Below are 26,573 nucleotides of genomic sequence, written 5' to 3'. Positions count from 1 at the left end.
TGACTGGCTGTGCTGGGACTCCCTGGGTCTAGGCTATTCCCTTTGACTGAGGCCTGACGACAACCATGACAAATTTCCTTCTCGTGTGTCTCTGCTAAACAACATGAGAAGGCAGAAACTAATATGGGAGCCCTGGCTGAGGGGGTAAATCGCAAAACTGCAAGGCAAGGCAACGTAAGACAGAGGCCATCAAGGTGGTCTCGGAGCCACCGAGTGCTATGACAGCGAGCAAACAGCCCAGAGCCTCAGATTGGTCTAGTCCTTAAGCTGCATCCATATCCGTGAGCACACAGTATCCATGCTGCACTAGTGCAATTATAGCTGCCGGTGCAACATTGAGGTGGAGAGGCGTAGTATAAGTGGATTGGAGATGCTGGTTAAAACTGGCACATATCAAATGCCAATGTTCATAGATGTGGGGAGGATGCAGCCACTGTCCAAAGAACATGCCCTGAGATGTTAGTACCCACAACCAATATTGGGATCCTTCAGGGCAAGCAGTGAACTGAATTTGCCAGGTGCTCATTGTGATTTTCATGGTAAGAATTTTTGACATCCAGCTTGCTTGGAGAGTTTAGTAATGGAAAACTGAAATAGGAAGTGGGTTGTGCAATGATTCCCCCTTAATTTGAACCTCTCTAACGCTTAGTGAGATAGCTGCCATGCCACTAAATAAAAGCACAACAGATGGCCTGAGATGCTCTTGACATGGAGATAGGTCTTGTCAGATTTGTTGTCCAATTCTGTCCTAAATCTTGTCCTATTCCACATTGCTCAGACCCTTATAAAATTCTACCCTATAAAGTAGTATTATTGGAAAAAAGTAATTCTCTAATTGGAAGTAGAATAATATTATTGCATATTAGGTGTGGAGAAATAATTAAATATAGAGATAATATGATAATTTAAAAATATTTATTAATTCACCATGCCATTGAATATTGATTAAATCAAAAAAAAAGCTTAAGAACCACATAAAGTTCAGACATTTCTTGCATCCTGACTTTGCACAGTAAAGGAAACTCTGATTAAGTAATTAAATAGAAACTGTAAAAGTTAAAGAAATAACAGTTCAGTGCCGCTCTCAAATGTAAAAACGAAGTAGCGTTGCTGCACTTCCTTATAGCTCAGCTGGTAACAAACGTTTTGCTTTGTGCATGTTGTGAATCACTGGAGAAAAAGAGAAAGAGAAAAAAGGCATTGAGTGATATCTGTGAACTCAGTTCAGTTCAAACATCTTAGAACAAGAAATCAAAGACTTTTCTTGAACCATAAAAAATGTTATTTTCATATGATTACTCAATTCCATATTTTTGGTATCGTGATCATAACCTATTCCAAGCAAGGCCACAATATTAAAGCTGAAATGTCCAATTTGTGATCTTTATAGAACTTTTTCTTGTTAAGTGTTTCCTATTATCATAGTTAATAAATTAATTTTCTCGAGTAATGCTGAAAAAAAAGACACATTTTGTTGAAGTTTTTACTTTTTCTGCCATCAGGGCAGTTTTATACAGCATGAGAGAAGAGTATTGAATGACTGGCAGTTGGACTTTGATTGATAGAAGTGCTACCATTGAGACTGCAACAATTAATGTTGATTGTCAGTTAACTGCCAATCTTCATTTAAATTTAAAATCGGCCAGGATGACTTTGATTGTTCAAATTGTATTGCAAGGAGAAATGAATCAACGTATGGCTGTCACCTAATTTGTTGAGTTGAAGCAGTGTGTATGTACAGATCTTTCTGTCTTGAAGGAATAGAACTCTGTGTATTAACATATGTAGCTTCAATAAGATCATGGCCAGCATTTTACTTCAGTTCTACGTGCTCACATTATTCTCCTCTCCTTGATTTCCCTTGTATCCAAATACCTAATGAGCTCTAACTTGAATGTACACAATGACTGAGAGTCCACAGCTCTCTTATTGTAGAGAATTCTAAAAATTCATAAATATTTTAGAGAATAAATGCCCCTATCCTTAACCATAAGTGACTGACACTTGTTCTGACATTGTAATTGCTAGTTGTAGGTTATTTATTTGGAGTTGTACCAGTACTTAATCTGTAAGGCTCTAAAAATTTGATGTTCAATGAAATCCCCTGTCGTTTGAGTAAAATCTACAACATATACAGCTAGTGTACTTCATGCCTCCTCTTATAACAAAGCTAATTTGAAGTTTCTGTTACTTATTTGAAAAACCCAAAACCATTTCCAACACAATTTCCAAATTACCTTTTGTGACAAATTGTAGAACATAATTGATGGATTTTATTGGGAGTGGATTACCTCATTGCACTGACCTATTCACCCTCCCAAACTAAGAGTCAGTTGCAGCTCAACGATAAAAAATCTGGCTATCCAGATTTAGTTGGATTCGAGTCAGGTTTCTGCTCATTGTGGACAAGACTTAGAGCTGTGAATCCAGTCTGATTGCCTGGCAGTTCTGTAATATTATAAATAGTCCCAAGGATGAAGTGAAGATGGGTAATGGGTTTCAGGTTGGGTCTGGCATTTTAAGTGGCACAGAGAGCAGACCCAGGTGATGTGCAAGTTGGAAAATGGGTTGGGATTTCAGGTTTGGTAGACCAGAGGGAGTGCTAAAGTTGGAGTACCATCTTCCGGACAATGCCCACTCACGTGCACAGGAGAACCAACCCGCCCCCCGCCTAAAAGGTGGCATCATTTTCTGCCTGCCCCAGAAGCTGCTGGGCTGTTTGTCTTCCTCCGCTGTTAGTAAAATGGAGGTGGAGTTGGAATTTCACTTTTAAAGAGCAGTTTGTCATCTATGTGATGTTGTCAACATACCAAAAGGTAAGCAGGCTTCCTACACTTTAATTGGGAGACTGGTCATGGGGTTGGGGTTGGGTGAAGTGTGTGGACTGACTACTGCTGTGATGGATGGCAGCATTTACCCCAGTACATTTTCAAATTGGCAAATTGTTCTTGAATTGAGACAAGCAGATTCAGTCCATTCAGAAATGCTCACCAAAGTGCTTCACACTTACAGATCTGAATATCTTGTGGTTCATACGTATAGAGGCGGTTTGAGTACTTCCCTGTGATATCTGCTCTCACAGTCAAGGAAGGATCTGCAGCAAAATACAGAGCAATAGAAACAGACAACTTTCTTAGTTGTGAACTGAATTGGGACAGTTTGATTATGTTGCCTATTTTTAATGTCACAAAAGCTTTGGTTAAAAATTAAACACGAAGAAACATAAAAATAATGTTGACTTATGAAGTCATAGAGTCATACAGCACAGAAACAGATCCTTCGGCCCAAATTATCCATGTCGACCAAGTTTCCCAAACTAAACTAGTCTGATTTGCCTGCTTTTAGCTCATATCCTTCTAAACCTTTCCTATTTATGTACCTGTCTAAAAGTCTTTGAAATGTTGTAACTTTACCTGCATCTACCATTTCCTCTGGCTGTTCATTCCACAAACGAACCACTCTCTGTGTGAAAATGTTGCCCCTCAGGTCCTTTTTAAACCTTTCTCCTCTCACCTTAAAATTATGCCCTCTAGTTTGGAACTCCCCAGCCCTAGGGAAAAGACCTTTGCTATTAACCTTATCTATGCCCATCGTGATTTTACAAACTTCCACAAGGTCACCCCTCAACCTCCTATGCTCCAATGAAAGAACCCCAGCATATTCAGCCTCTCCTTATAATTAAAACCCTCCAGTCCTGGTAACATCTTTGTAAATATTTTCTGCACCCTCTCCAATTTAATAATATTCATCCTATAGCAGAACAACCAGAACTGCACACAATACTCAAAAAGTGGCCTGATCAACATTCTGTACAACCACAACATGACGTCCCAACTCCTAAACTCAATGGTCTGGGAAATGTAGGCAAATGTGCCAAATACCCACAAGTTATTGATGACACAGGCGAAGTAGTTTAAATCTAGGACATTGCCCTGTAGAGCCTCTGAAGCAGTTTCCTGAAAATGAAGTTGATTGTGATTGTTTAAGGCCAAACATGTTCATTAATGACTATACATTGCTCCAGAACTACAACAAACAAGTCAGGAATGTGATGGAATACTCTACACTTGCCTGGATAGGTGCAGCCCAACAACATTAAAAGATATTGAAATAAGAACATGAATAAGAAATGTTTGGAGGAATATTGGCCAAGCGCATGGAGTTGGGACCAGTTTATTTTGGGATTATGGTCAGCATGGACTGGTCAGACCGAAGGGTCTGGTTTCATGCTGTGTGACTACATGATTCTATGACTCTATAACACTCAAGAGTCTCAGCACAGTCAAGGAGAAAGCAGCCTGTTTGATTATCACACAATCCACCATCTTCAACAAACACCTCCTGCAACATGGATGCATAGTAGCAGCAGTGTATATCATCTACAAGGTGCACTGCAGGAACTTGTCAAGGCTCCTATGACAGCACCTTCCAAACCTATGTCCTTTACCATCTATAAAGACAAATGCAACTGATGCATGGGACTTCTCCCACCTGCAGCTGCCCCTCCGTACCACATGTCATCCTGATTTGGAAGTATACCATTGTTTATCCAGTGTTGTTGGGTCAAAACTTTAATCACCTTTCCTAAAAGCACTGTTACTATCCTAAAACCACAAGGTCAGGCATGCAAGAAGGCAGCTCACCACCTTTTCCAAGGAAATTAGCGATGCAAATGCAAATTAGAGTAACAAATGCTGGCTTAACCAGCAACACACCTGTCCCATGAATGGATTAAAAAAAATGATATTCACCTTTAGTGAAACTGGCTTGATGTAGTTAAATTGCTGGATCCTAACCAACAATGTGAATTATTGCCCAAGCAAACTATAGTCTTAAAAAACAGGACAAAACCAATTAAGCTGACAATTGTCCCATCAGCCTACCATCAATCCTCAATAAATTATTGGAATGGACATTAATATTACTATCATCCAGCACTTCATCATCAAGAACCTGCTTACTGATGTGGTTAAGTTCTGTTATTGTATCCTTGTTGCAATGTGGGTCGAAGCAATGAAAATTTCATAGGTATGGCTCGTGGTGAATATTGTAGTTGAACAAAAGCTTTGTGAAAATGTATAATTTGTGCATTTTTCGTTATTAGGATACTAAACAACACATAGTTGTATTACCATTCTATTCATGTTTTTGTTATTCTTTCTGGGTGCCTCTATTTATTACCACTAATCATCATTGCTTCTACTTTTAGATTTCCAATTTGTTAAAATACAAAACCAGATCAGTGAATGCATTTGCAGGTGAAATTGCAACTGAAGAAGGTTTCAGATACCAATACACAAAAGTTCTGTGCCTGTTGCTTTAAATACATGCAGAAGAATCATGTCAGGAAATTGCACATTCCCAGCCTATGATTTCACATCCATTAACATTAATGGATTCAGAATTGCAGTTTGGGAGTGTGTGGTTTCCTGATCTCTTGGCATGTGTGAGATGCATTATATTGGAATTTTCACCCAAAAATGAAAATTGGCCCGCAAACCATACAATACTGAATACACCAGGCCAAGCAGCATCATGATGCTGCTTGGCCTGCTGTGTTCATCCAGCCCTGCACCTTGTTGTCTCGGATTCTCCAGCATCTGCAGTTCCTACTATCTCCAATACTGAATACACGATGGGTTTAAATTACCCTTATGCAGAGGGTCAGCAGCTGTGCTGAGTTAGTTAAGGTTCAGTTGCTATGCTGGTCAAGGGGCTCTTATAGCACATGGTAGTGTCCTTGCCTTGGAGCCAGGAGGCTCAGGTTCAAGTCCTATTCATAGGGTGATTAGAGAATATCTTGTTCCACTGGCAGGAACAGCACATGAATGATACTGAAAGTCATTGCATAATAATTTTTGGTTGTTAAGTTTCGTAAAGCATCAATAAACCATCCAAATTTATTCACATTTGCTTCTAGTCCAAATTATATTGACAACATTCCTTGTAAATGTAATATTGAGAGGGAGGGGAATATTGGCATGTCCAGCATAGTGTGGAGACATTGTACAGAGTAATTTAATCAGACAGAAATAAACTTGAATGCAATAGCAAATCTCAGTTCACTGGACATGATAGAAAAGGGGAAGAAATTCCATTATCAGTGGAGAGGATATACAGAAACATCTGAGCCATGGGTGAATAACCACAATGAATGGCTTTCTCAAACAGCATGCCTACTACCAACATTAGAGTGACCATGATCTTGCCAAGGAGCAATGGGGGAGAAATGTAGCCTCATGAAGGAAATATGATGCATTTTGCCATTTCATAGAACCTGTCCTGTAGTGAAGACTCAAGATTGCCACAGGCTTATATTTAGAAATGTATGAGGGCATTTGGTAAGTAGTTCTGAGAAGGGGTCACTGGACTCAAAACCTTAATTCTGTTTTCTCTCCACAGATGTTGCTCAATCTGCTGTGTTGCTCCAGCAATTTCTGATTTTGTCTGTTTCAGATTTTCAGCATCCACAGTTTTGTTTTCTTATGATAAGAATGAACTCATTTTTGATTTATTAGCTAACTGTCCGACACCCTTTTCCAATAAGTAAGTTAACACTTTGCCCCAGTTGTAGATCCAGCACAGAACTGAATCTTTAAGCCAATCAATTGCCCATGTTATATTTAGTTTCATTTCTTTGCAGATGAAAAATGATGGACAATAATACAAAAATTAAATAATGAAACAAGTAATGAAAACCACGGAATTATATAAATGAAGAATATTGCCATTATAGAATGGGATGTGATGGGTTATTCAGCATTAACTGATCAATTCACAATCAGACACATACCTACAAATATGATGCGGGGTACATATTTGCCATCAGGTGCAAGGTTCTTATCAGCGGTTTCGTGCTTGTTGAGAAAAAAACAAGGTTATGAAACACCGAGAGTGAAATCTCCATTAATTGAAAAGCGAACAATATCAGAGTACACAGCACTTCGACTTTGTTTCCGGTGTTGTTTCTACAATCATGACACACACCATGAAATAAACAATCCCCCCGCCACCCCAATAATGCTGGTAGGGGAAATGAAAAGAGAAACATAATCCTGTATTATTTGAGGGAGGTGGATTAAACAAGAATACTTTTTTCATTCTATGCTTGTGGTGAGTGCGCTTCTCTGTGTCCCAATATTTATTCTCATACATAAGAACTAATGTATACCTGTGTAACCAAGGAGAAATTCATTTGAGTTATGATTTAGGCAAGCATGACAAGATTTAGAAAGAGATCCAGTTAGTGTGAGTCCCTGCTGTTTATTTCACTTCACAATGGCTATCTCACAGAGCAAATGTCTGCCTACTGTAAAACTTGCTTGCTCCAATCTGTTGATTTCATAGGTTTTGTAAGAGGTGGACAATCTACTTAAGGATTATAACCCAGGAGGCTAACTTAAGGAATACCCTATTATGAAAGCATGTACAGTAATGAAAAATGTCATATGATGGATATTTGTCCTTTTTACAACCTATCAATCCTAGTAGATATATTTACAACAAGTGTCACTAACGGCCTGGGGTTAGAGTGGATGAGGGATTGGGAAAGGATTTTACTCACTTTTTGTAAAACCCTTTGGTTTGTCCCACACCATTTGTTCATCCTTGCCATTTCTCAAATGCATTAATGAAACTAGGAAACCTTTTTTTTCTACTTATATCATGGGAAATATTTGTTTACAATTATTAATTGCCTTTGAGTTGGTAAGCCAACTTCGTAAACCACTCCAGCTCATGTGGTTCACCCAGAGTGGTGTCAAGGAGGGAGTTCTAGGATTTACACCCAATGACAATGAAAGGGTTGTGATATAGTTCCAAATCGGGATGGTTAGTAGGAATTCACATGTGGCAGTATGATCTTCAACTGCTGCCCATGTATTTTCTAGATGGTAGAAGTTGTGGGTTTGGAAGATTTTGCTGGAGTTTAAGGAGTTGCTGCAATGCATTTTGTAGATGGTCTTCTCTGCTGTCACTACAGGTCAACAATAGAGAGAGTGATTGTTTAATGTGGTGAATGGGATGATAATCAAGTGGTCTTTTCCTGGATGATGTTGAGCTTTTTGAGTGCTGTTGGAGCCCATCCCATCCCATCCCATCCCACTCAGGCATGTGGAGAGGATTCAACCATACTTCAATTGTGTCTTGTAGATGGTGGACATGGGAGTTAGAAGGTGAGTAAGTCACTGAAAAATTCTCAGTCTCTGACTTTCTCATAGCTGCAGTATTTATATGGCTGTTCCAATTAACGTCTGCTCAAATGTAACCTCGAGAATATTAATGGTGGGGGATTTCAACAATGTTAATGCCATTAAATGTCAGGGGAGTTACTTCAGTTCTCTTGCTGGTCAGGAAGAAAGAAATACTTGCAGTTATATACACTTATCAGAACCACTGGATGTATCAAAGTACTTTACAGTCAATTAAGTAATTTTGAACTGCTGTCCCTGTTCTAGGAGATGCAGTGGTGAATTTGAGTGCAGGAAACTCCCACGGAAATCAATGTGGCTTTTTTTTCATTTACTGGATGTGGGCATTGCTCCCTAGGCCAGCATTTATTGCCCATCCCTAGTTGCCAGAGATAATAACCAGATAATATGGTTTTGTGATGTTCATTGAGGTTGACTGTGCAGCACAGAAGGTTTATTGTTTAATAGCAGTATGTACAACCACATTTGGTTTGGTAGAATTACAAGGCACTTAGGGAGTTGGTACAGAAACAACTGCTCCCCTATGAAAGCTAGCGTAGAACTCATTGGCTCCACAATCATACTGCGCATATGTACGTTTGCCTTAAAATTATTCAAAGGCTTTGCTGCCATTTCCTTTTGAGAAACAAAATTCCAAATGTTTATGATTCTCTGTGAGTAGTAAAGGTTCTCCTAATCTCTTAAATGGGCCACTCAATGTTAAACAATGACCCTACAGTTCTATATTTGCCCATAAGATGAAACATCCTTTCCATATTTGCCCTGTCAAGATTCCTCAGGTTCATTTCTGGTTCAATGAAGTCACCTCTTACTTTTCTAAACTCCAGTGGAAACAAACTTAGGCTGCCAAACCTGGAGCAAATGTAATATGAATATTAACCCCATCAGAATGATTAACCCATACAACAAACATATTCACCACCGCTAAATGTGGCAAGACTGGATGAAAAAGTGTACATTAATTTCTGGTTTTACATTGAAACATGGGTTTACTTATGTTATGGTGCACATCAACACAGAATTTCTTGCCATTCTTGACTTGGGCACGAAATTGGTGACATTAATTTAAGTTTTGCCCATTTGCAATATATGACAACCTTGCTAAGATGCACAAAGGTAAAGCTGAAAACTGGAAAATGCTGCACTGGTTGTTCATGTCCACAGCAATGCCTTCCCCGAAAGAATGGAGGTGGGGTTTTGTGTCACTGCCATCCACTTTACATGGTATAGAAGAAAGTGGGGGGCTGCTACTGATGTAAGGTCAGGAGCTGAGACCCAATTAACTTGATTCTGATCTCTCTAAGTGCAGTGTTTTTTTTTGGTCGAGGCTTGACCTGAGTATCTCCGTGATGCAGCACGCTACTCTACTCGTCTGTTCCCCAGGATGCACACTAAGACAAACATCGTCTGCGCCTGGAGGACCAGCAACTTGGTGAAAGATGCTCTTTGGTCTGCCCAAAACTTGTTGGTCTTCCAGAGCAAGGAGTTAACCTCCACTGAGTGTCGCAGCCTGGCACATTCCAAGGTCCAAGACTACGGGCTGAGGAAGGCACTAAAGCTTGGGCCAACTGCTGCCAAGGTGCAGCAGGGAAAGTCTACCGTCTGAGGTCTTCCTGCTAAAGTTAAATGGGAGTCCATTCAGTTATCGAACTTTCCTCATGCCTCAGATGCGTGTAAATATAGTCTGCTTACAGTAAAAGATGCCTTTGGTTTGTTTGGATAGAGGCAAACTTCAATGTTTATTTGTTTCCTTGATATACTACAGTATAGAACCAAACTGTGTTTGTGGCGATATATAAAAAGATATTTCTTAATGAATAAAGCAAAATGAAAACTCTCTAACAGAACTTTCCCAGAAGACAATTCAACCTCTCAAGTGATTAATTAAGAGCCTCTCCAGTGGCCACTGGTGTTTTACCAGTGATTATTGAGGCTATAGAGCTGCCTGCATTTTGGACACTTTCTAAATTCCAGACGATCCCTGGCAGTAATTGGTGTATCAGTGGTGACAGCTCACTTGCCTCCACTAACCAGCAGTCCCAATCACTGAGGTGCCTGATCGATGCCAGCTCCCAGAGACCTCGCTTAACTGATTGTAAGGATGCATGGCCATTGTTGTGTTCTACTTGTCCCAGTGCGGTATGAACACTGGCCACCAGTCATAATTGACTGACAATTCTTGAGTGCAAGTTGCCATCCTTGACAGGGACAGTCAATTTGGTGGCATTCAATTCATTGACAGCTCATAGCCAACAGCCCATTGTGTGGAACCTTATAGGACCCTGAGTGATGAATTCTCATTATACTAAAATATTTTTGAAATAATAGCTTACTTTTAAGGTAAAGTCAAAGGTATCTGAGAATCTAATGCCATCCATTCTCATGTATTTAAAGGTGCCATGTACCCATTGGCTGTGTGCAGTGTGTCTGAGATTAGTGGTTTTCTTCTTGAGCTCTATAACACAAGGTGGGGAGAGCAGGAGAATGGCAGCTGGCATGAAACCTTGGAATAAAAAGAGCGAGTCGATGATGAGAGGGATGTTGTGAAGTAGAGTTGTGGGCATGGAGAAGTCGAAGAGAGAAAGACCTGGTTTCATGAGTACAATGGAAGGAGAGCTAGTCAAATTTAGAAAATGAGGGGCCTAAAGGACAGCATCAGTTCTGTCCGTGTGTGTACCCACCTCAGGGTGTTCACTGACAGAGTCCTTACAAACCTTGAGGCCATCGACAACATTTCAATTATTCCTGTTGTGAGTGGTCTCAGAAGAGTTCCTTCACAACGTGTAACAGGGAGGCCCAGCTAAGTCTACAATAGCAGTCATGTCCTATAGAGTGGTGATAGAAGACTGGATTCTAATATAAACATTCATTAAATAGTGAACAAAAAAAAACACCATCATTTATTCCACAATCAGGAAATGTCCTAACTCCCCTGTATGCATCAATGTGTGCCAAACATGAGGCATGCCAGAACATTTAGCTCTCTGACTAAACTTGCTTCAACAAGTACCAATGCTGCACATAGAAATAAAGCAAATTGAATATAATGCAATATAGTTACAAGTGACATTTAATTATGAAAAAACACCCATGTTACTCTGTCTTCTTAATAATTCTAATCTTAGTGGTAAAGGAGTTGGCCAGTCAAGGTGTGGCCATGATGAAGACCCTCCTGTAAGATCTGGAGGCTCTTTCTAGCCCCCTTGTAGATGTAGTACTGTCAGCTGATAGTGTGTTTCATCATTGGAAAAATTCCCCTACTGCATGATTTTGTGCCCCAGACACACTGTTCACATACTGAAGTTAATTGGAAGTATGTGAGAACCCACAAAAATCAATAGAACAGATGTACCAAGCACTTCTTGTTGCCCATTGGGCATGATGCACCCTGTTTAAAATTAAATCCACTGTGTGCAGATCGAGTAATGTCATAGTGAAAAGACAACCAGTGCTTGTTGTATACATTTCTATGCTGTAATAATTTAAATGTGATGTATGGACTATTTCATGTTTCACCCACTTTAATCTGAACACAGAAAGTGAGGCTGATGAATTTCTAGTTTCCATTTCCGTGTGTGTGTTCCTGACACAGGATTGAACATTGAATGTATTGAGATATTCTGAATTGTTGGACCATTAATTTTAGTTGACAGAATGTTATTAGAAGGATGCATCCACATTTTCAATGTGCATTCTGTGTGGGTTAACCTGCAAGTCTGTAAAATGTTTTATTCAAAGTGAACAGAGCAATGCTTACCATTAGATTTAACATAATGAAATCTTTGTCAGCCATAGCCTGGATTTCTTCATTTTCAGCAAAAATTTTCTTCAGTGCTGAAAAAAGGATTGAAAATATCACATGTTGTATGTGTTACAGTAGGAGGAAAAAAGGACTTGCATTGATCCAGCAAAAGTAGTTGAATGTTTTGCTGGTCAAGGGTGATACAAAAATTTTGGCTACTGATTTCTAATACTCTTCTTCGAATAGTACAATCGAATTGTTTGATTAAGTTAGTAACTGCCCAGTATACGTGGCATTTCTATATCATCTTTCTTGTACAACTCTATACTTAGTGAGGGGCTTGCAGTTCTGTAGTATGCTGGCCTCAATATAAGGCAATGATGGAAATTAGAAACCTGAGACTGATGTTATTAAGTTAGATGATTGGATGGTATACAGGTAAGTGGAACTTTTCTCAAAACTCCTCCTTTCACATAAACCCTTTTGCCAACATTGCAGGCCTTTTGACTTCCCAGTCTCCCATTGCTTCCTCATTTCCAAGGTCTCTACAGTCAAAGCAACTTCTGTCCAATTTCTTATGTCTCCCACCTTTTAGATTAGCTTATAGATTTACAACATCACTTCTTTCTATATTTGTCCAAAAATAATATCCTTGAACTTACAAGCATATTTGGATGCACCAAAGTGCCTTGCCATTCACAAACCCTTCCAATTCAACATGAAAACTCTGTGGCAGAGAATCTAAAGTTTGCAGAAGGTAGGGACATGAACAGCTGGTATGTCATTGGCATGAGTTGGACATGACAAAGACATAGATGAAGTTTACAGCCAAAGGTCAGTTAAGGTAGGGATGCAAGTGGTGATGTTACAAGCATGAATTATACATTTACCCTTAAACCCAGAACGTTCCTGTGACTATAACAAGATGACTAAATGTAGAATACATAATGATTAATATTTGTAAAGACACAAAATAAATAACTGCTTCTAATAGCTGATCTAATATTTATTTTAAAAAGCATGATATTTGTGTAAAATTATGTTTTGAAATGGAACAGAATTATATTTCTGACTATAAAACTGAAAGAAATCTATAAAACTGAGCTTTTACCATGACAGTACTTGCAGTCTTCCAAGTGATGGATAACCATTAATGGCTTGTTGCTAAAACAACAAATAATGTGTAAATTAGAAGAGATATTTAGTGAACTATAATATTTAAAACATGATCTATGTGTCTACTGCAGAATAGCATACTACAGGAGTAATCCAAAGGGTTCCCCTCATCTACACTCCAGTTCCAAAGCTGGGTTTATTTGACAAGTAACAGCCTCCATGCAAATGATTTTTTATGTCATATATGTTTAGGAGTTTCCAATGGTGAAGGTAAGCATAGATTGTGCCACCCAGTGACCACAATAGACAAGGATATTTTTTCCGAAAAAATCTGGGATCCGTATTTTTCGAGATTCAGAGGCTTATCACACCAAAATGTCCTCAGGTGTGTTTTGTGATATTTTGAGTTAAAAGTTTTATCTGAACTAGTTGGTGAGCAGGAATTCAGTGCTATTGGCTGAAACCTGTCAGAATCTCTGCCCATCAGTCATGGAATATAACACAGATTACAGATGTCGTTCTTTAATACAGGAAGGGCATTCTCACTGTCATTGCCTTCATTGCTCAGACCTTTGTGTATAGGAGTTGGGATATCATATTGAGGTTAAACAGAATGTTGGTGAGGCCTCTTCTGGAGTACTGTGTGCAGTTCTGGTTGCCCTGCTGTAGGGACGATATTATTAAACTGGAGCGGGTTCAGAAAAGATTTACCAGGATGTTGCCAGGAATGGAGGGTTTGAGATATAAAAACAGACTGGAAAGACTGAGACTTTTTTCACTGGAGTGAAGGAGGTGGAGAAGTGACTGTATTGAGGTTTATAAAATCACGAGGGGCATAGATAAGGTAAATTACAAGGGTCTTTTCTCTAGGTGGGGGAGTTCAAAACTAGTGGGCATAGTTTTAAGGTGAGAGGAGAAAGATTTAAAAAGGACGTAAGGGGCAACTTTTTTACACAGAGAGTTGTTCGTGTGTGCAATGAACCACCAGAGGAAGTGGCGGATGCAAGTACAGTTACGATGTTTAAAAGATATTTGGATATGTTCATAAATAGGAAAGTTTTATAGGGATATGGGCCAAGAGTAGCAGATGGGACTGGTTTAGTTTGGGAACATGGTTGGTGTGGACTGGTTGAACTGAAGGGTCTGTTTCCATGCTGTATGACTATGAATCTATAAATTATCCTCCTTCCAGAGGCTGAAGTGTGCCTTTAACTAGCCATCAGAGCTAAAAACTGAGTCTAGCTTCACTTGATTGGGAACAGCAACTTCCACAGCAGAAGAGTCTTTAAATGTGTTTAAAAAGGATATAAGGGGCAATTTTTTTACACAGAGAGTTATTCGTGTGTGGAATTAACTGCCAGAGGAAGTGGTGGATGCAAGTACAGTTACAATGTTTAAAAGATATTTGGATATGTTCATGAATAGGAAAGGTTTAGAGGGATATGGGCCAAGAGCAGCAGGTGGGACTGGTTTAGTTTGGGAACATGGTTGGCAATGTTAGAAAGCATAATGAGTTACATTGTTGCAGACCAGAAATAACTGATTTGACACTTTCGATAGCAGGAGAGGGTTGGTTAGCTCAATTGGCTGCAACCCAGAATGATGCCAACAGTGCGGGTTCAGTTTGCACACTGGCTGAGGTTACCATAAAGTCTCATCTTCTCAAACTTGCCCCTTGCCTGAGGTACAGTGACCTTCAGGTTAAACCGCCTCCAGTAGTCTTTCTCTAATGAAAGAGTAGTCCTCTGTTTCTGTACTGACTTCGCTATAGGACAAAGGGAATACTCCCCAACCCTCTCTCCAAAGGAAAATTGCCAACCAAAAGCACAAATGCTATCAGGAGATAATTATGAAATTTTGATAAAAGGGAGCATTATATTTTCTTTGGGGCCAGTTCCTGAGTCTAGTTATACATGGCCAACCTGAAGCTGGTCACACTCTATAGAATTTTAACTCAATGCTGTGTGTATGGAGTCACTGGCAGATTCCCCTCCTGGAGGTCAAACTGAGTGATTGGAGGGGAGGCTACAGGATCCAGTAGATCTGAGCCCCAATTGAGAGGGTGGTGGTTGGGTACTGGGGAGATCTCTGAACCTCAGGGTTGGTGTACCTCTAATAAAGATAGAAGGTAGCTGAGGGATCAGAAGCCTCTTGTGTTGGGAGGGGTGGAACCAGAAGCTCTCAGGGGAAGAGATAAATGGCCTCAGGGATTGGGGAATAAATGGTTGCAAACCTCTTGATGGAGCTTGAAAACCTTGAGGCAGAAGTCACAGGAGTTTATAAGGGGAGGACCAGGAAGAGGTTTCATGGGAAATTGGTAAGGCAGGTACTTAGACTCCAGTAGTTAAGTGAAATGGCATTTACCTACAGGATCAAGTAAGTCTTCATCTTCATTTGGCTGCCAAATTTTCCAAGGTCAAATTTAAAATGATAAACGTTAAATGCTACTAGTGATATTTAAATTGCTAACCCTCCTCCCAAGAATGGACTAGCTGCCTGCTTTCATGAATAAGTGAGAACTGGATGGATTGGATAAATGCTGGAGTTGGGATTCGGATTTAAAATTTCCCTTCTGACCCTAACCTGCTGCTTTTTGAGTTTGAAATTATCCCCGAAGTAACCCTGGATTGAATCTCAACGATTACAGTTATCAGATTAAGTGTGTCTATGCAGTGCTAAATTCACTACATAAAGAAATCCAGACAAAATTATTGAGATAAAACTCCAGAAGATCTTGTAATACTGGCATAATGATGGAGGTCTAGTTTAAAGTTCATTTTGATGATTTTATTATAGGATCCAAACTCTGTCTGGAGGTGAACAGATGTAGCAGTTGTTTCTCTGCAGTTGTTTTTTGGATTGTGGCGACGAATAATCAAGCCACAGTCAACTCAGTCATACTCAAAAATTTCACCACTATTTCATCTATAATCAAAAGTTTACTTCTTTTTCTGCAGTTTCCAAGAAAGACAGGCATTATCTCTGAACAGATACCAATATCTAGTCATATTTATTCTCGTTGCTGCAGTCTTTATTCGTTTTAAATCTTTTAGCCCCACATTTCTCTGCAAAAGATTAATACTGATAAATTTTCCTACCTTTTTCTTGCTTTATAGAGACCCTCTTCATAGGTTTGTACCCATGTTATATCATCTCCCCAACCTAAAACAATAACACATATTGGCATGCAAATATTAAATAAAAACAGAGAAAAAGAGAGCATGAATAAGCTCTTCAGTGTAGCCATTTGAAGTCTTTTATTTGTCTAGAAATCTATTTCTTTTTCAAATAAGTAGTCTCTCTAATCTAGTGTGTTCTAGTTAATTTTACACAACTATCAAACAAATATATATTGTTTAATATCAGAACAGCAAAGTTAATTCAGCCTCTATTTTCATAAGATTATAACACATATGTGCAAGGGATAGCCATTTGGCTTCCTGAGTCAGGAGGATATGTGAGGTGATTGTGGTGTTAACCCCATTTTTCTGCTGACATTTGTAACCCGTGACTTTCGTGTAGATCAAAAATCAAATTGAACTTTGAGTACATTGAGTGACCAATCCTCCACTGCTGTCTATGGAAAGGAATTCCAAACCCTAAGTACGGTCATGGACAAATTGTAAGGGCTTGTTCTATTTATCCAAAACAATACATATGTATGAGTTGTGTATTTTCTACCCTTTGAGTATTTTACTCAATATTAATAACCTAACAGTGCGCTTTGTGAATTTGAATAATTATTTTTTTCAATGCTTGCCCTGGAAGTTAACAAAGGCGTAATGTCTCATTCACTTGACTCACCCACATTATCTCAAATACACAGTTACATACAGATGAAAATGAAATGACTATAAAAATGAAATTTAACTAAGTTCTCTATTTCAATGCACGCCTGATATTTATTCGCTGAGTTAGTGCTTTGATTGGATCGAGTGAAGATCATGAAAAAGGAACAATTTTTCAATAGCTATGAACGTTCATGTAGATGGTCTGCCTGGAGGTGGATTTCCCAAGTGAATTTGAAAGTGGAATAGGTGAGATAAGACATGTTTATCTGTCTCTTTAAGTGTAATCAGAATAGTCTAGTCACCCTTGGAAGCCATCTTGATTTTCTATCTTTTCAAGTATATCTTTCAGACTATAACTTTGAAGATTTCGTATATCATTATGATGGTAGATGGTGTGACAGAACCTTAGGTAAGAAGAAGTCCCTCCTCATTTCAGTTTTAAGTTGGAGACCCCTTTTTTTTTAATTTTATCCCCTTGATTTGAATGTATCCAGGAGTGGAAACATTCTCTGCACACTCATTCTGACAATACCATTTAGAAATTTAAATTTTTAATAACATTTCCTCTTTTTCTACCTAAAATCCAATCATTTTAGGCCCAATCTGTTCAAACTTCCTTCAGAGTACAAACTCTTCTTCTCAGGAGCTGTGTGAACTTTCTCTAAACTGCTTCCAATGCAAGTATATGCTCCCTTCCCTTTTATTCTTGTTATTGGCCCAGTTTTGCAATGACAGGGCATCTTTTTAATTATTTACTAATTAGATGTCTGTGTTGCTATTCAGGCAGGTTTTTATTGCCCATACCCAATAAACCTTAAGAAGGGTGGCACAGTGGCAAACACTGCTACCTCACAGCACCAGGGACCTAGGTTTAATTCCAGCCTCGGGCAACTGTATGTGTGGGGTTTGCACATTCTCCCCGTGTCTGCGTGGGTTTCCTCCCACAGTCCAAAGATGTGCAAGTTAGGTGGATTGGGAAATGGAGGATTACAGGGGTAGGTTAGTGGGGTGGGTCTGGCTGAGACGCTCTTCAGAGAGTCAACATGAGCTCGGTGGGCTGAATGGCTGGCTTCCACACTGTAGGGATTCAATGAAGCTGGTGGTGAGATATGTCCTCAACTGCTAGGTACATCCACAGTGGAGATAATTTCAGGATTTTGACCCAATGCAAGTGAAGAAATGGCAATATAATTCTAAATCAGGATGGTATGTGTCTTGTCAGGGATTAGCAAGTGGTGGTGTTCCCATACTTATACAGCCATTGTTCTGCTATATGGTAAAGTTCATCGGTTTGGTATAATTCATCGTGCTGTTGAAGGAATCTTGACAAGTTGCTGCAGTACATCTTATAAATGATATACACTACATTCACTGTTCAGCAGTGGTGGAAAGAGTGGATGTCTAAGGTTGTAAATTGGGTGCCAATCAAGTAGGCAGTTTTGGTTGGGGATAGTGTTGAGTATCCTGAGTAGTGTGGGAGCTGCACTCATCCAGGCAAATGGAGAGTATACTAATACGCTCCTGAATGTGCCCTTTAAATGGTGGACAGGCTTTGAGAAGGCAAGAGGTAAGTTATTTGCCACACATTTGCATTGGCTGACCTGCCCTTGTAGTCGCAGTATTAATATGGTTAGTCCAGTTCTGTTTCTGATCAATGGTAACCTTGGCCTTGAGAGATGCTTACCCCATTGAATGTCAAAAGGTGATTGTTAGATTTTCTCTTGTTTGAGATACTCATTTCCTGGCGATTGTATGGCGTGGATGCTACTTGCTACTTACCAGCTCAAGCTGCAATGTTGTCCAAGTCTTGCTACATCTGGTCACAATTTGCTTCAATATTGAAGAAGTTACAAACCTTCCAACCATTAATCAACATCCCTCATCTAACATTATGATAGAAAGAAGATCATTGATAAAGCAGCTGAAGATAGGTGGATCAAGGACATTACCTTGAAGAATTCTACCATCAATATCCTGGAGTTGTGGTGATTGAGAACCACAGCCATCTTCCTTTGCACTTATTTTGACTTTAGCCAGTGGAATACTTCTCCTTTAACTCCCTAATTAACAGTGTTTGCTCAGAGATAGTAGGAACTGCCGATGCTGGAGTCTGAGATAACAAGGTGTGGGGAACTGGATGCTGATAGTTTGACTTCCTCCTTGAGGTTTGTAAATGCCTTGCATATTAGGTTCTGCAAGAGTGAGGTGATGACGGTTTACCAAAGAAAACATTACATTTGTGACCTGAGTAGACAGAACAAAGAATTTGTGTTTCTGTTTGAAGGACTGCAAAAAAAGCAGTTTAAGGGCTGAGAATGACAGAGAGAGGTATAATTTAATATCAAATCAGGTGTGGCAGAGAAAAAAAGAAAGGGAATGAAAGATTAGATTCAGAAAGTGAGAAAAATTGCCAAGTAATTGCAATTGCGGAGGCCTTATCTGTGCTATCCCTAATGGAAGTATATATCTCCTTAAATAAACAGACCAAATTGTACACAGTGCTCCAGGTGTGGCCTTACCAGTGCCTGGTATAGTTGTAGCAAGGCAGCCAACACCTCTTCCTCCGTTACATTGATGACTGTATTGGCGCTACCTCGTGCTCCCACGAGGAGCTCGAACAGTTCATCCACTTCACCAACACCTTCCACCCCAACCTTAAGTTTACCTGGACCATCTCTAATACCTCTCTCCCCTTCCTGGATCTCTCTGTCTCCATATCGGGCAACCACCTAGAAACCGATATTCATTTCAAGCCCACCGACTCCCACAGCTACCTAGGATACTCCTCCTCCCACCCACCTTCCTGCAAAAATGCTATCCCCTATTCCCAATTCCTTCGCCTCCGCCGCATCTGCTCCCAGGATGAGGCATTCCACTCCCCTACATCTCAGTTGTCCTCGTTTTTCAAGGACCGTAACTTCCCCCCCTCAGTGGTCGAGAACGCCCTCAACCGTGTCTCCCAAATCTCCCGCAACTCATCCCTCACACCCCGTCCATGCAATAAGAACCAAAAAAGAATCCCCCTCGTCCTCACGTACCACCCCACCAACCTCCAGATCCAACGCATCATCCTCCGACACTTCCGCCATCTGCAATCCGACCCCACCACCAAAGACATCTTTCCCTCCCCACCCTTATCTGCTTTCCGGAGGGACCACTCTCTCCGTGACTACCTTGTCTGCTCCACACTCCCCTCCAGCCCCACCACACCCGGCACTTTTCCCTGCAACCGCAGGAAGTGCTACACCTGCCCCCATACCTCCTCCCTCACCCCCATCCCAGGCCCCAAGAAGACTTTCCACATCAAGCAGATGTTCACCTGCACATCTGCCAATGTGGTATACTGCATCCACTGTACCCGGTGTGGCTTCCTCTACATCGGGGAAACCAAGCGGAGGCTAGGGGACCGCTTTGCAGAACACATACGCTCGGTTCGCAATAAACAACTGCACTTACCCAGTCGCGAACCATTTCAACTCCCCCTCCCATTCCTCAGACGACATGTCCATCCTGGGCCTCCTGCAGTGCCACAACAATGCCACCCGAAGGTTGCAGGAGCAGCAACTCATATTCCGCTTGGGAACCCTGCAGCCCAATGGTATCAATGTGGATTTCACAAGCTTCAAAATCTCCCCTCCCCCTACTGCATCCCAAAACCAGTCCAGCTCGTCCCTGCCTCCCTAACCTGTTCTTCCTCCCACCTATCCCCTCCTCCCACCTCAAGCCGCACCCCCATCTCCTACCGACTAACCTCATCCCGCCCCCTTGACCTGTCCGTCCTCCCTGGACTGACCTATCCCCTCCCTAACTCCCCACCTACACTCACCTTTACTGGCTCCATCCCTGCCTCTTCGACCTGTTGTTTCCTCTCCACCTATCCTCTCCTCTATCCATCTTCTATCCGCCTCCCACTCTCTCCCTATTTATTTCAGAACCCCCTTCCCCTCCCCCTTTCCTGATGAAGGGTCTAGGCTCGAAACATCAGCCTTTCTGCTCCTATGATACTGCTTGGCCTGCTGTGTTCATCCAGCCCTGTACCTTGTTGTCTCGGATTCTCCAGCATCTGCAGTTCCTACTATCTCTGAGCCATATGTTTATCTCCATTTCTCTTTGAATAAAAGCTGTTCCATTTGCCTTCTTAATAGTTTGCTTTACCTGCATGTTATTTTTTTGTGATCCATAAATGAGCAGAAACAGATCCTCTGTATCATAGTATTCTGCAATCTCTCCTTTTAAATATATTCTGTTTTTCTATTTTTTCTGTCAAAATAGATAATCTCATATTTCACCACATAATGCTCCATTTGCCAAATTTTATCCACTCACTTAAACTACTTTTTTTTCTGCAGCCTTGTATCCTCCTTACAAAGTACTTTCCTAGCTAACATTGTATCATCAGCAAAGGGCTCTTTATCCAAGTCATTCATATAAATTGAAAACAAATAAGACTCCAACGTTGTTTCCTGTAGCAACCCATGACTTATAGCTTGCCAACCTGAAAATAACTGATTTATCCTAAGTCTCTGTTACCTATTTCAGAGTCAATCCTCTATCCTGGTTAATATATTGCTCCCAACATTATAAGTTCTTATCTCATGCACTAACCTTTCATGTAGCATATTATTGAATGTTTTTATGGAAATTCAAACATGTCATATCTGCTGTTTCTCTTTTATTCACCCTGTTTGTTACATTTTTGAAGAGCTCAAATAAATATATCAAGCATGATTTCCCTTTCATTAAGCAATGTTAACTTTGATTGTATGGTATTTTCCTAAATGGCCTGTTACCACTTCCTTAATAATACATAAGAATTTTCTGAATGATAAAAGTTAGGCTACCTGGCCCATCCTTTCCTGCTTTCCATCTCCCTCCTTCCTCAACTTGGACTGTAGAAGTATTAGATATGCAGTTTTGCAATCTACTGGGCCCTTTTGTAGAATCTCTGGAATTTTGGAAGGTTACAACCTTTGCTGCCAATACCTCTGCAGCCAGTTTTGAGATCCTAAGAAACAAGCCAGGGTACTTGTCAGCCTTTAGCCCACTAATTTAGTATTCATGGTTCTTCTTTTTCTCTAGTTACAAAGATAATTTTAAGTTCCTTTCTCCCTTTTGGGTTTGTATCTATCTTGGAAGCATAGCATAGCATTTCAAAAATGAGGTTCACTACAGTAAGATCACATATTTTGACAGGGAAATATGGCCCATTTAAGACACAATGATGTTTTGGGAAGTAGCACTGAGTTAGGACCCTCACCTGTGCATGAATCTGTCAGTCTGAATAGTTTTACCAAGTGGACAATGTATTGCCATGTCATCAAAAATACTTGGTCAGGGGCGAAGTCTTCTCAGGCTCTCAAACTTGGCTTCCTGTCCTTCTGCTTCTATTATAAGCATTTTCTTGGGGCTCCACAGCTTTTCACAAAGCGACTTGATCAGATAGTGTGAAAGAAAACGGCATCATTTTTAAGATAACAAGGTGTAGAGCTGGATGAACATAGCAGGCCAAGCAGCATCAGAGGAGCAGGAAAGCTGAAGTTTCAGGCCTAGACACTTCTGCTGCTTGGTCTGCTGTGTTCATCCAGCTCCACACCTTGTTATCTCAGATTCTCCAGCATCTGCAGTTCCTACTATCTCTGGCATCATTTTTAACACTTGCTTACAAGCAGGTCATGTCAACCATGAAATAAAGGGCAGTTAGTTGAGAGTGTGATTGCAGACTGAGCTGCCACATTTCTTAGATTATCACTTCTGCATTAACTTTAGAGTCAATCATTAGCCCAGAAATTATAACCAGGAAACATTGTGGACAGCAATGGAAAAGATCAGTGACAAAATTGAAGTACCTTCTTGGGTCAAACACCCTCTGTAAGGTATGTTAATTCATGTAACATGTTCACAAATATCAAGTCCTTGTTGAGATGCATTTGTCTTGTTGCCTTTTAGTAAGGCAAACCAGGGCTGGACTTACACAGTCAATGGTAGGGCCCTGGGGAGTGTTATAAAATGAAGAGATCTAGGAGTACAGGCTCATAGATCCTTGAAAATGGAGTCACAGGTAGACAGGGTGGTGAAGAAGGCTTTCAGCATGCTTGCTGTCATTGGTCAGAGAATTGCGTATAGGTGTTGGGATGTCTTGTTACAGCTGTACAAGATGCTGGCGAGGCCACATTTGGAGTACTGTGCGCAGTTCCGGTCACCCTACTGTAGAAAGGATATAATTAAATTGGAAAGAGTGCAGAAAATATTTACTAGGATGCTACCTGGACTGGAAGGTTTGAGTTGAAAGGAGAGGTTGGATAAGCTGGGATTATTTTCCCTTGAGCATAGGAGACTGAGAGGTGACCTTATAGAAATCTATAAAATCATGAGAGGCATAGGTTAGGTAGATTGCTGACAGCTTTTCCTCATGGCAAATGAGTCTAATGCTAAAGGGCATAGGTTTAAGGTGAGATCAGAGAGATACAGAAGAGTCCAGAGGGGCTGACAGATATAAACATGAGTGTCAGGGGTTCTATTCACTCTGAGAGCTGGCTCTGTGGGACCTGGATCAGTGTCAAGTTTTTACCATGTGTGTATAAGTAGTGACTTGGTGACAGGATACCAGCTCCTGTGGAATTATTTCAGTGGTGACGAGAGAAAAGCATGCTCCTGAAGAAATTCTCTCGCAACGGTCATCTTTGTGTCAGGGTAAGCATTCTGGCATCATGCCATTACTTAGGAAGCTTGACTTGTGCAATCTTGCCATCAAAGAATGGGCCCAGTATATGGAAAGAATGTGTTTTTTATTTCTGGGCAAATGACATTGGATGCAGACATAGCCACATTGGTGGGGCAGTACCCCGAATGCCAACAAGGACAAAAATTACCACCAGCAGCACCCCACATTCATGAAAATGGCTGAGTAAACCCTGCTCTCAGTTACACGTCTTACATGCTTTTGACGTAAAAATATTCAAAAACACCCGGTTCCAATTGTTGTGAGCATTCACTGACTTTTTGCTTGAAGGATAAGCAATCCTCGTCCGTTCCCAAAAACAAATACAGCTTTTGTTTGTTTTGTTTTCTTCATTTTTGCTGTTGTTGAAGAAAAATGAACATTTTCAGCTGTTCAAAGGCTTTTCAGTATATGATGTTACACTGGTGTAGTGGGAACAGTAGCAGTCCCTTAGACAGAGTTTTAACATAGTATGGTGCAGAGGATCAGTAGCCTTAGTAGTCTGGTTCTTGTAGCTGTAGTTACAATGACTGGCAATTAGACATGGAATAGTATAAAATATCAACATATTTATGGAAGTGAGCTTGTGTTTAACAATGAAGTGCCCCCTATGTGCTCTCAGAAGCATTTTTTTTCATTCCCCTCCCACTAAGTGCACTGTGAAGGGCAGTTCTTGGCTAGACTTGGTGTATGGTTAGTTTTTAGATATCGCGCTAACTGGAATCCCAGGAAGTCCTGGCAGTATTTCTGCCAATTGTGAGTGCACAATAGCAAAAACAGGATGCCATACAGGCGCAATACGTACATAACGAGGTAAGTACCAGAAAATTGTATGAAAGAGTTCACCAAGTGCAACTCTCCATGAAGCTCTTCAAAATTAATACTTAGCTAACTTTTGGCAAAATTCAGCCTTCAGTCAGGATTTTACAAGGGCGATAGTGAGCATTCTGTTGGATAGCAGAATTTTAAAAAAAAACAAACAAAATGTTGAGATGATTAGTAAAGGGTGTCACACAAGTAGAATTTTCATATTATAATTGGAGGGACTTTGTACAAGCTCCTGCATTATTTATATTGGAATCAGACTTGAGATAAGTAAAGGTTCACCAGGCAATGTGCTATAGTCAGTATAGAATCAAGTTCTGGGATTTCAGCAATGTCTACGTTTTGGAAATAATGTTCCTAGGGCATGTCCGTGACAGCTGAGCGCCACGTGCTGTGTATTATTGGCTGCCGTGACTTAACCGTCTTAGCTTGGAGGCCTCGCATGATTGGAATTGTCAACTTAAATGATGTAAGTTAGTCCCAAATCCAACTATAACCAACAAAGACATGAATCATATACAATCTTGATGCAAAACATATCAGCAAGCAGGGATAGGTTCAGAAGAAGTTCAGCAAAGCTTTAATTTAAGCAATTTTTGTAAAGTTCCTCGTAGGCCAGGAGGAGCAGGATTGCCATTCAAACTCCACTTCTCACCTTTCCCATTAGCAATGATTGCCTATAGAACTATATTTTTAAAAATTACAACATAGAAAGAGGCCATTCAGCCCACTGTGCATGTACCTGTCTCATACCCTCTCTCCTCTTTGATTCAGGTGGGAACTATTTCTCTATATGTTCCCACTATCTGCGATTGCATGATTTCCTGCTCCAATTGGCTTGCATTGATGCCATTCCCATTGGCTTCAGTCAAGAGTTATTGAGGGAGATTAAGATGTGGCACTGATCTTCTGGCCATGCAAAATCAGACTGTTTCTGCCCCACTGAATTGTTTTTGCATTTACATGAATTGCACTCATCCTTGATATAACTTTCAAGATCAAGAGAAGCAAAATTTACTCACAAAACCTATTAAGTAAACATCACTTACCTCTTGACAGTGTTTGAGGCGGTCTTTTTTTGATTGCTGTGGCTAGGCTGGATGTGACAGCAACCAGAAACAAAAAGAAATGAACAAAAAACTGGAGCATTGTTGTATAATCACTGGAATTACACCCTGGATTGAAATTCAAACTGGAAGAACAGGTCAGGGTTAATAAGCACGAATCCTTTCTGCATCAATTCAGCCTGAAAAGTACCTGTATTACTCACTACTTGGGCAATCTCCTGTGGGAAAAGCTTTTGAAGTGAATGATTTATTTAAATAGGGTGGATATGCAATAACCTTGTCAAATAGCTGTACCTATGGCAACTGTGTGACGTCTTGCTTAAGCAAAGTTGATCAAAACTTTACTCAGTTAAATAAATTCACAAAATCTAACCATATTACTTTTTTGATACCCTTTTCAATGATAGAAAGTGTACTTTTATTGATATATGCATGCTAAGATGAAGTAAAAATGGGGAAAAGGAAACACATTTCCATCAATTTTGTGTGGAATTATATTCTAGTAAGTACAAAGCAGCACTGGGTGTAATTCAAGAAAGAGTATCTACCAATAAGATACTGTACAGTCATTCAATACTTTATAAAGATGACTGGTCTCAATCTTATTCGTACTGGATTAAAGCCAATAATTGTTTTTCGATTCATTCTGTGGAACAAAGTACTTTTTTTTACCACTACTGGTGTTGTTGCTCTTAACTTACAAAGATCCTATGCTTCCGCATGAAACTCTCCATTTTGATTTCTCAGCAATCTTCATGCCAATATCATACTATATATATAACATTTTCAATATTTTATTGTAAAGTAATTATTGTTGGTGATTAGGGGTCAGCATGGTGGCTCAATGGTCATCACTGCTGCCTCACAGTGCCAGGGACCCAAATTTGATTCCACCCTTGGGTGACCGTCTGTGTGGAGTTTGCACATTCTCCCTGTGTCTGCATGGGTTTCCTCTGGGTGCTCCGGTTTCCTCTCACAATCCAAAGATGTGCAGGTTAGGTGAATTGACTAAGTTAAATTGTCCACAGTGTCCAGGGATGAGCAGGGTAGTTTGGTTAGCCATGGGAAATGCAGGGTTACAGGATAGGGTAGAGGATTGGTCTG

General features: G+C 40.3%; 1 protein-coding gene across 1 annotated transcript; it reads right to left on the bottom strand.

The window, feature by feature from the left end:
- Positions 1 to 898: 898 nt before the first annotated feature.
- LOC109935387 (anterior gradient protein 3-like) lies at positions 899 to 25,694 on the bottom strand. Its single transcript, XM_048614062.1, has 7 exons — positions 25,452 to 25,694; positions 16,167 to 16,230; positions 13,064 to 13,116; positions 11,968 to 12,044; positions 6,794 to 6,857; positions 3,011 to 3,094; positions 899 to 1,170 (listed from the first exon to the last, which is right to left on the bottom strand). Exons 1-7 carry the CDS (start codon positions 25,549 to 25,551, stop codon positions 1,121 to 1,123), a joined length of 492 nt encoding a protein of 163 aa, XP_048470019.1. The 5' UTR covers positions 25,552 to 25,694; the 3' UTR covers positions 899 to 1,120.
- Positions 25,695 to 26,573: the final 879 nt, after the last annotated feature.

Source organism: Rhincodon typus, chromosome 2, assembly GCF_021869965.1.
Source record: "Rhincodon typus isolate 14 chromosome 2, sRhiTyp1.1, whole genome shotgun sequence".
In the NCBI taxonomy this organism is placed as follows: domain Eukaryota; kingdom Metazoa; phylum Chordata; class Chondrichthyes; order Orectolobiformes; family Rhincodontidae; genus Rhincodon; species Rhincodon typus.
Note: the sequence above shows the minus strand (reverse complement) of the source record. Positions and strands in the feature narration are given on the sequence as shown.

Coding starts and splice junctions, on each gene's coding strand:
- LOC109935387 (XM_048614062.1), bottom strand. CDS start 25,551: ATGCTCCAGTTTTTTGTTCATTTCTTTTTGTTTCTGGTTGCTGTCACA. Junction 12,045..13,063: donor AGACTGCAAGTACTGTCATG/GTAAAAGCTCAG, acceptor TCCTTTTTTCAG/CACTGAAGAAAATTTTTGCT. Junction 3,095..6,793: donor ACCCCGCATCATATTTGTAG/GTATGTGTCTGA, acceptor ATTTTGCTGCAG/ATCCTTCCTTGACTGTGAGA.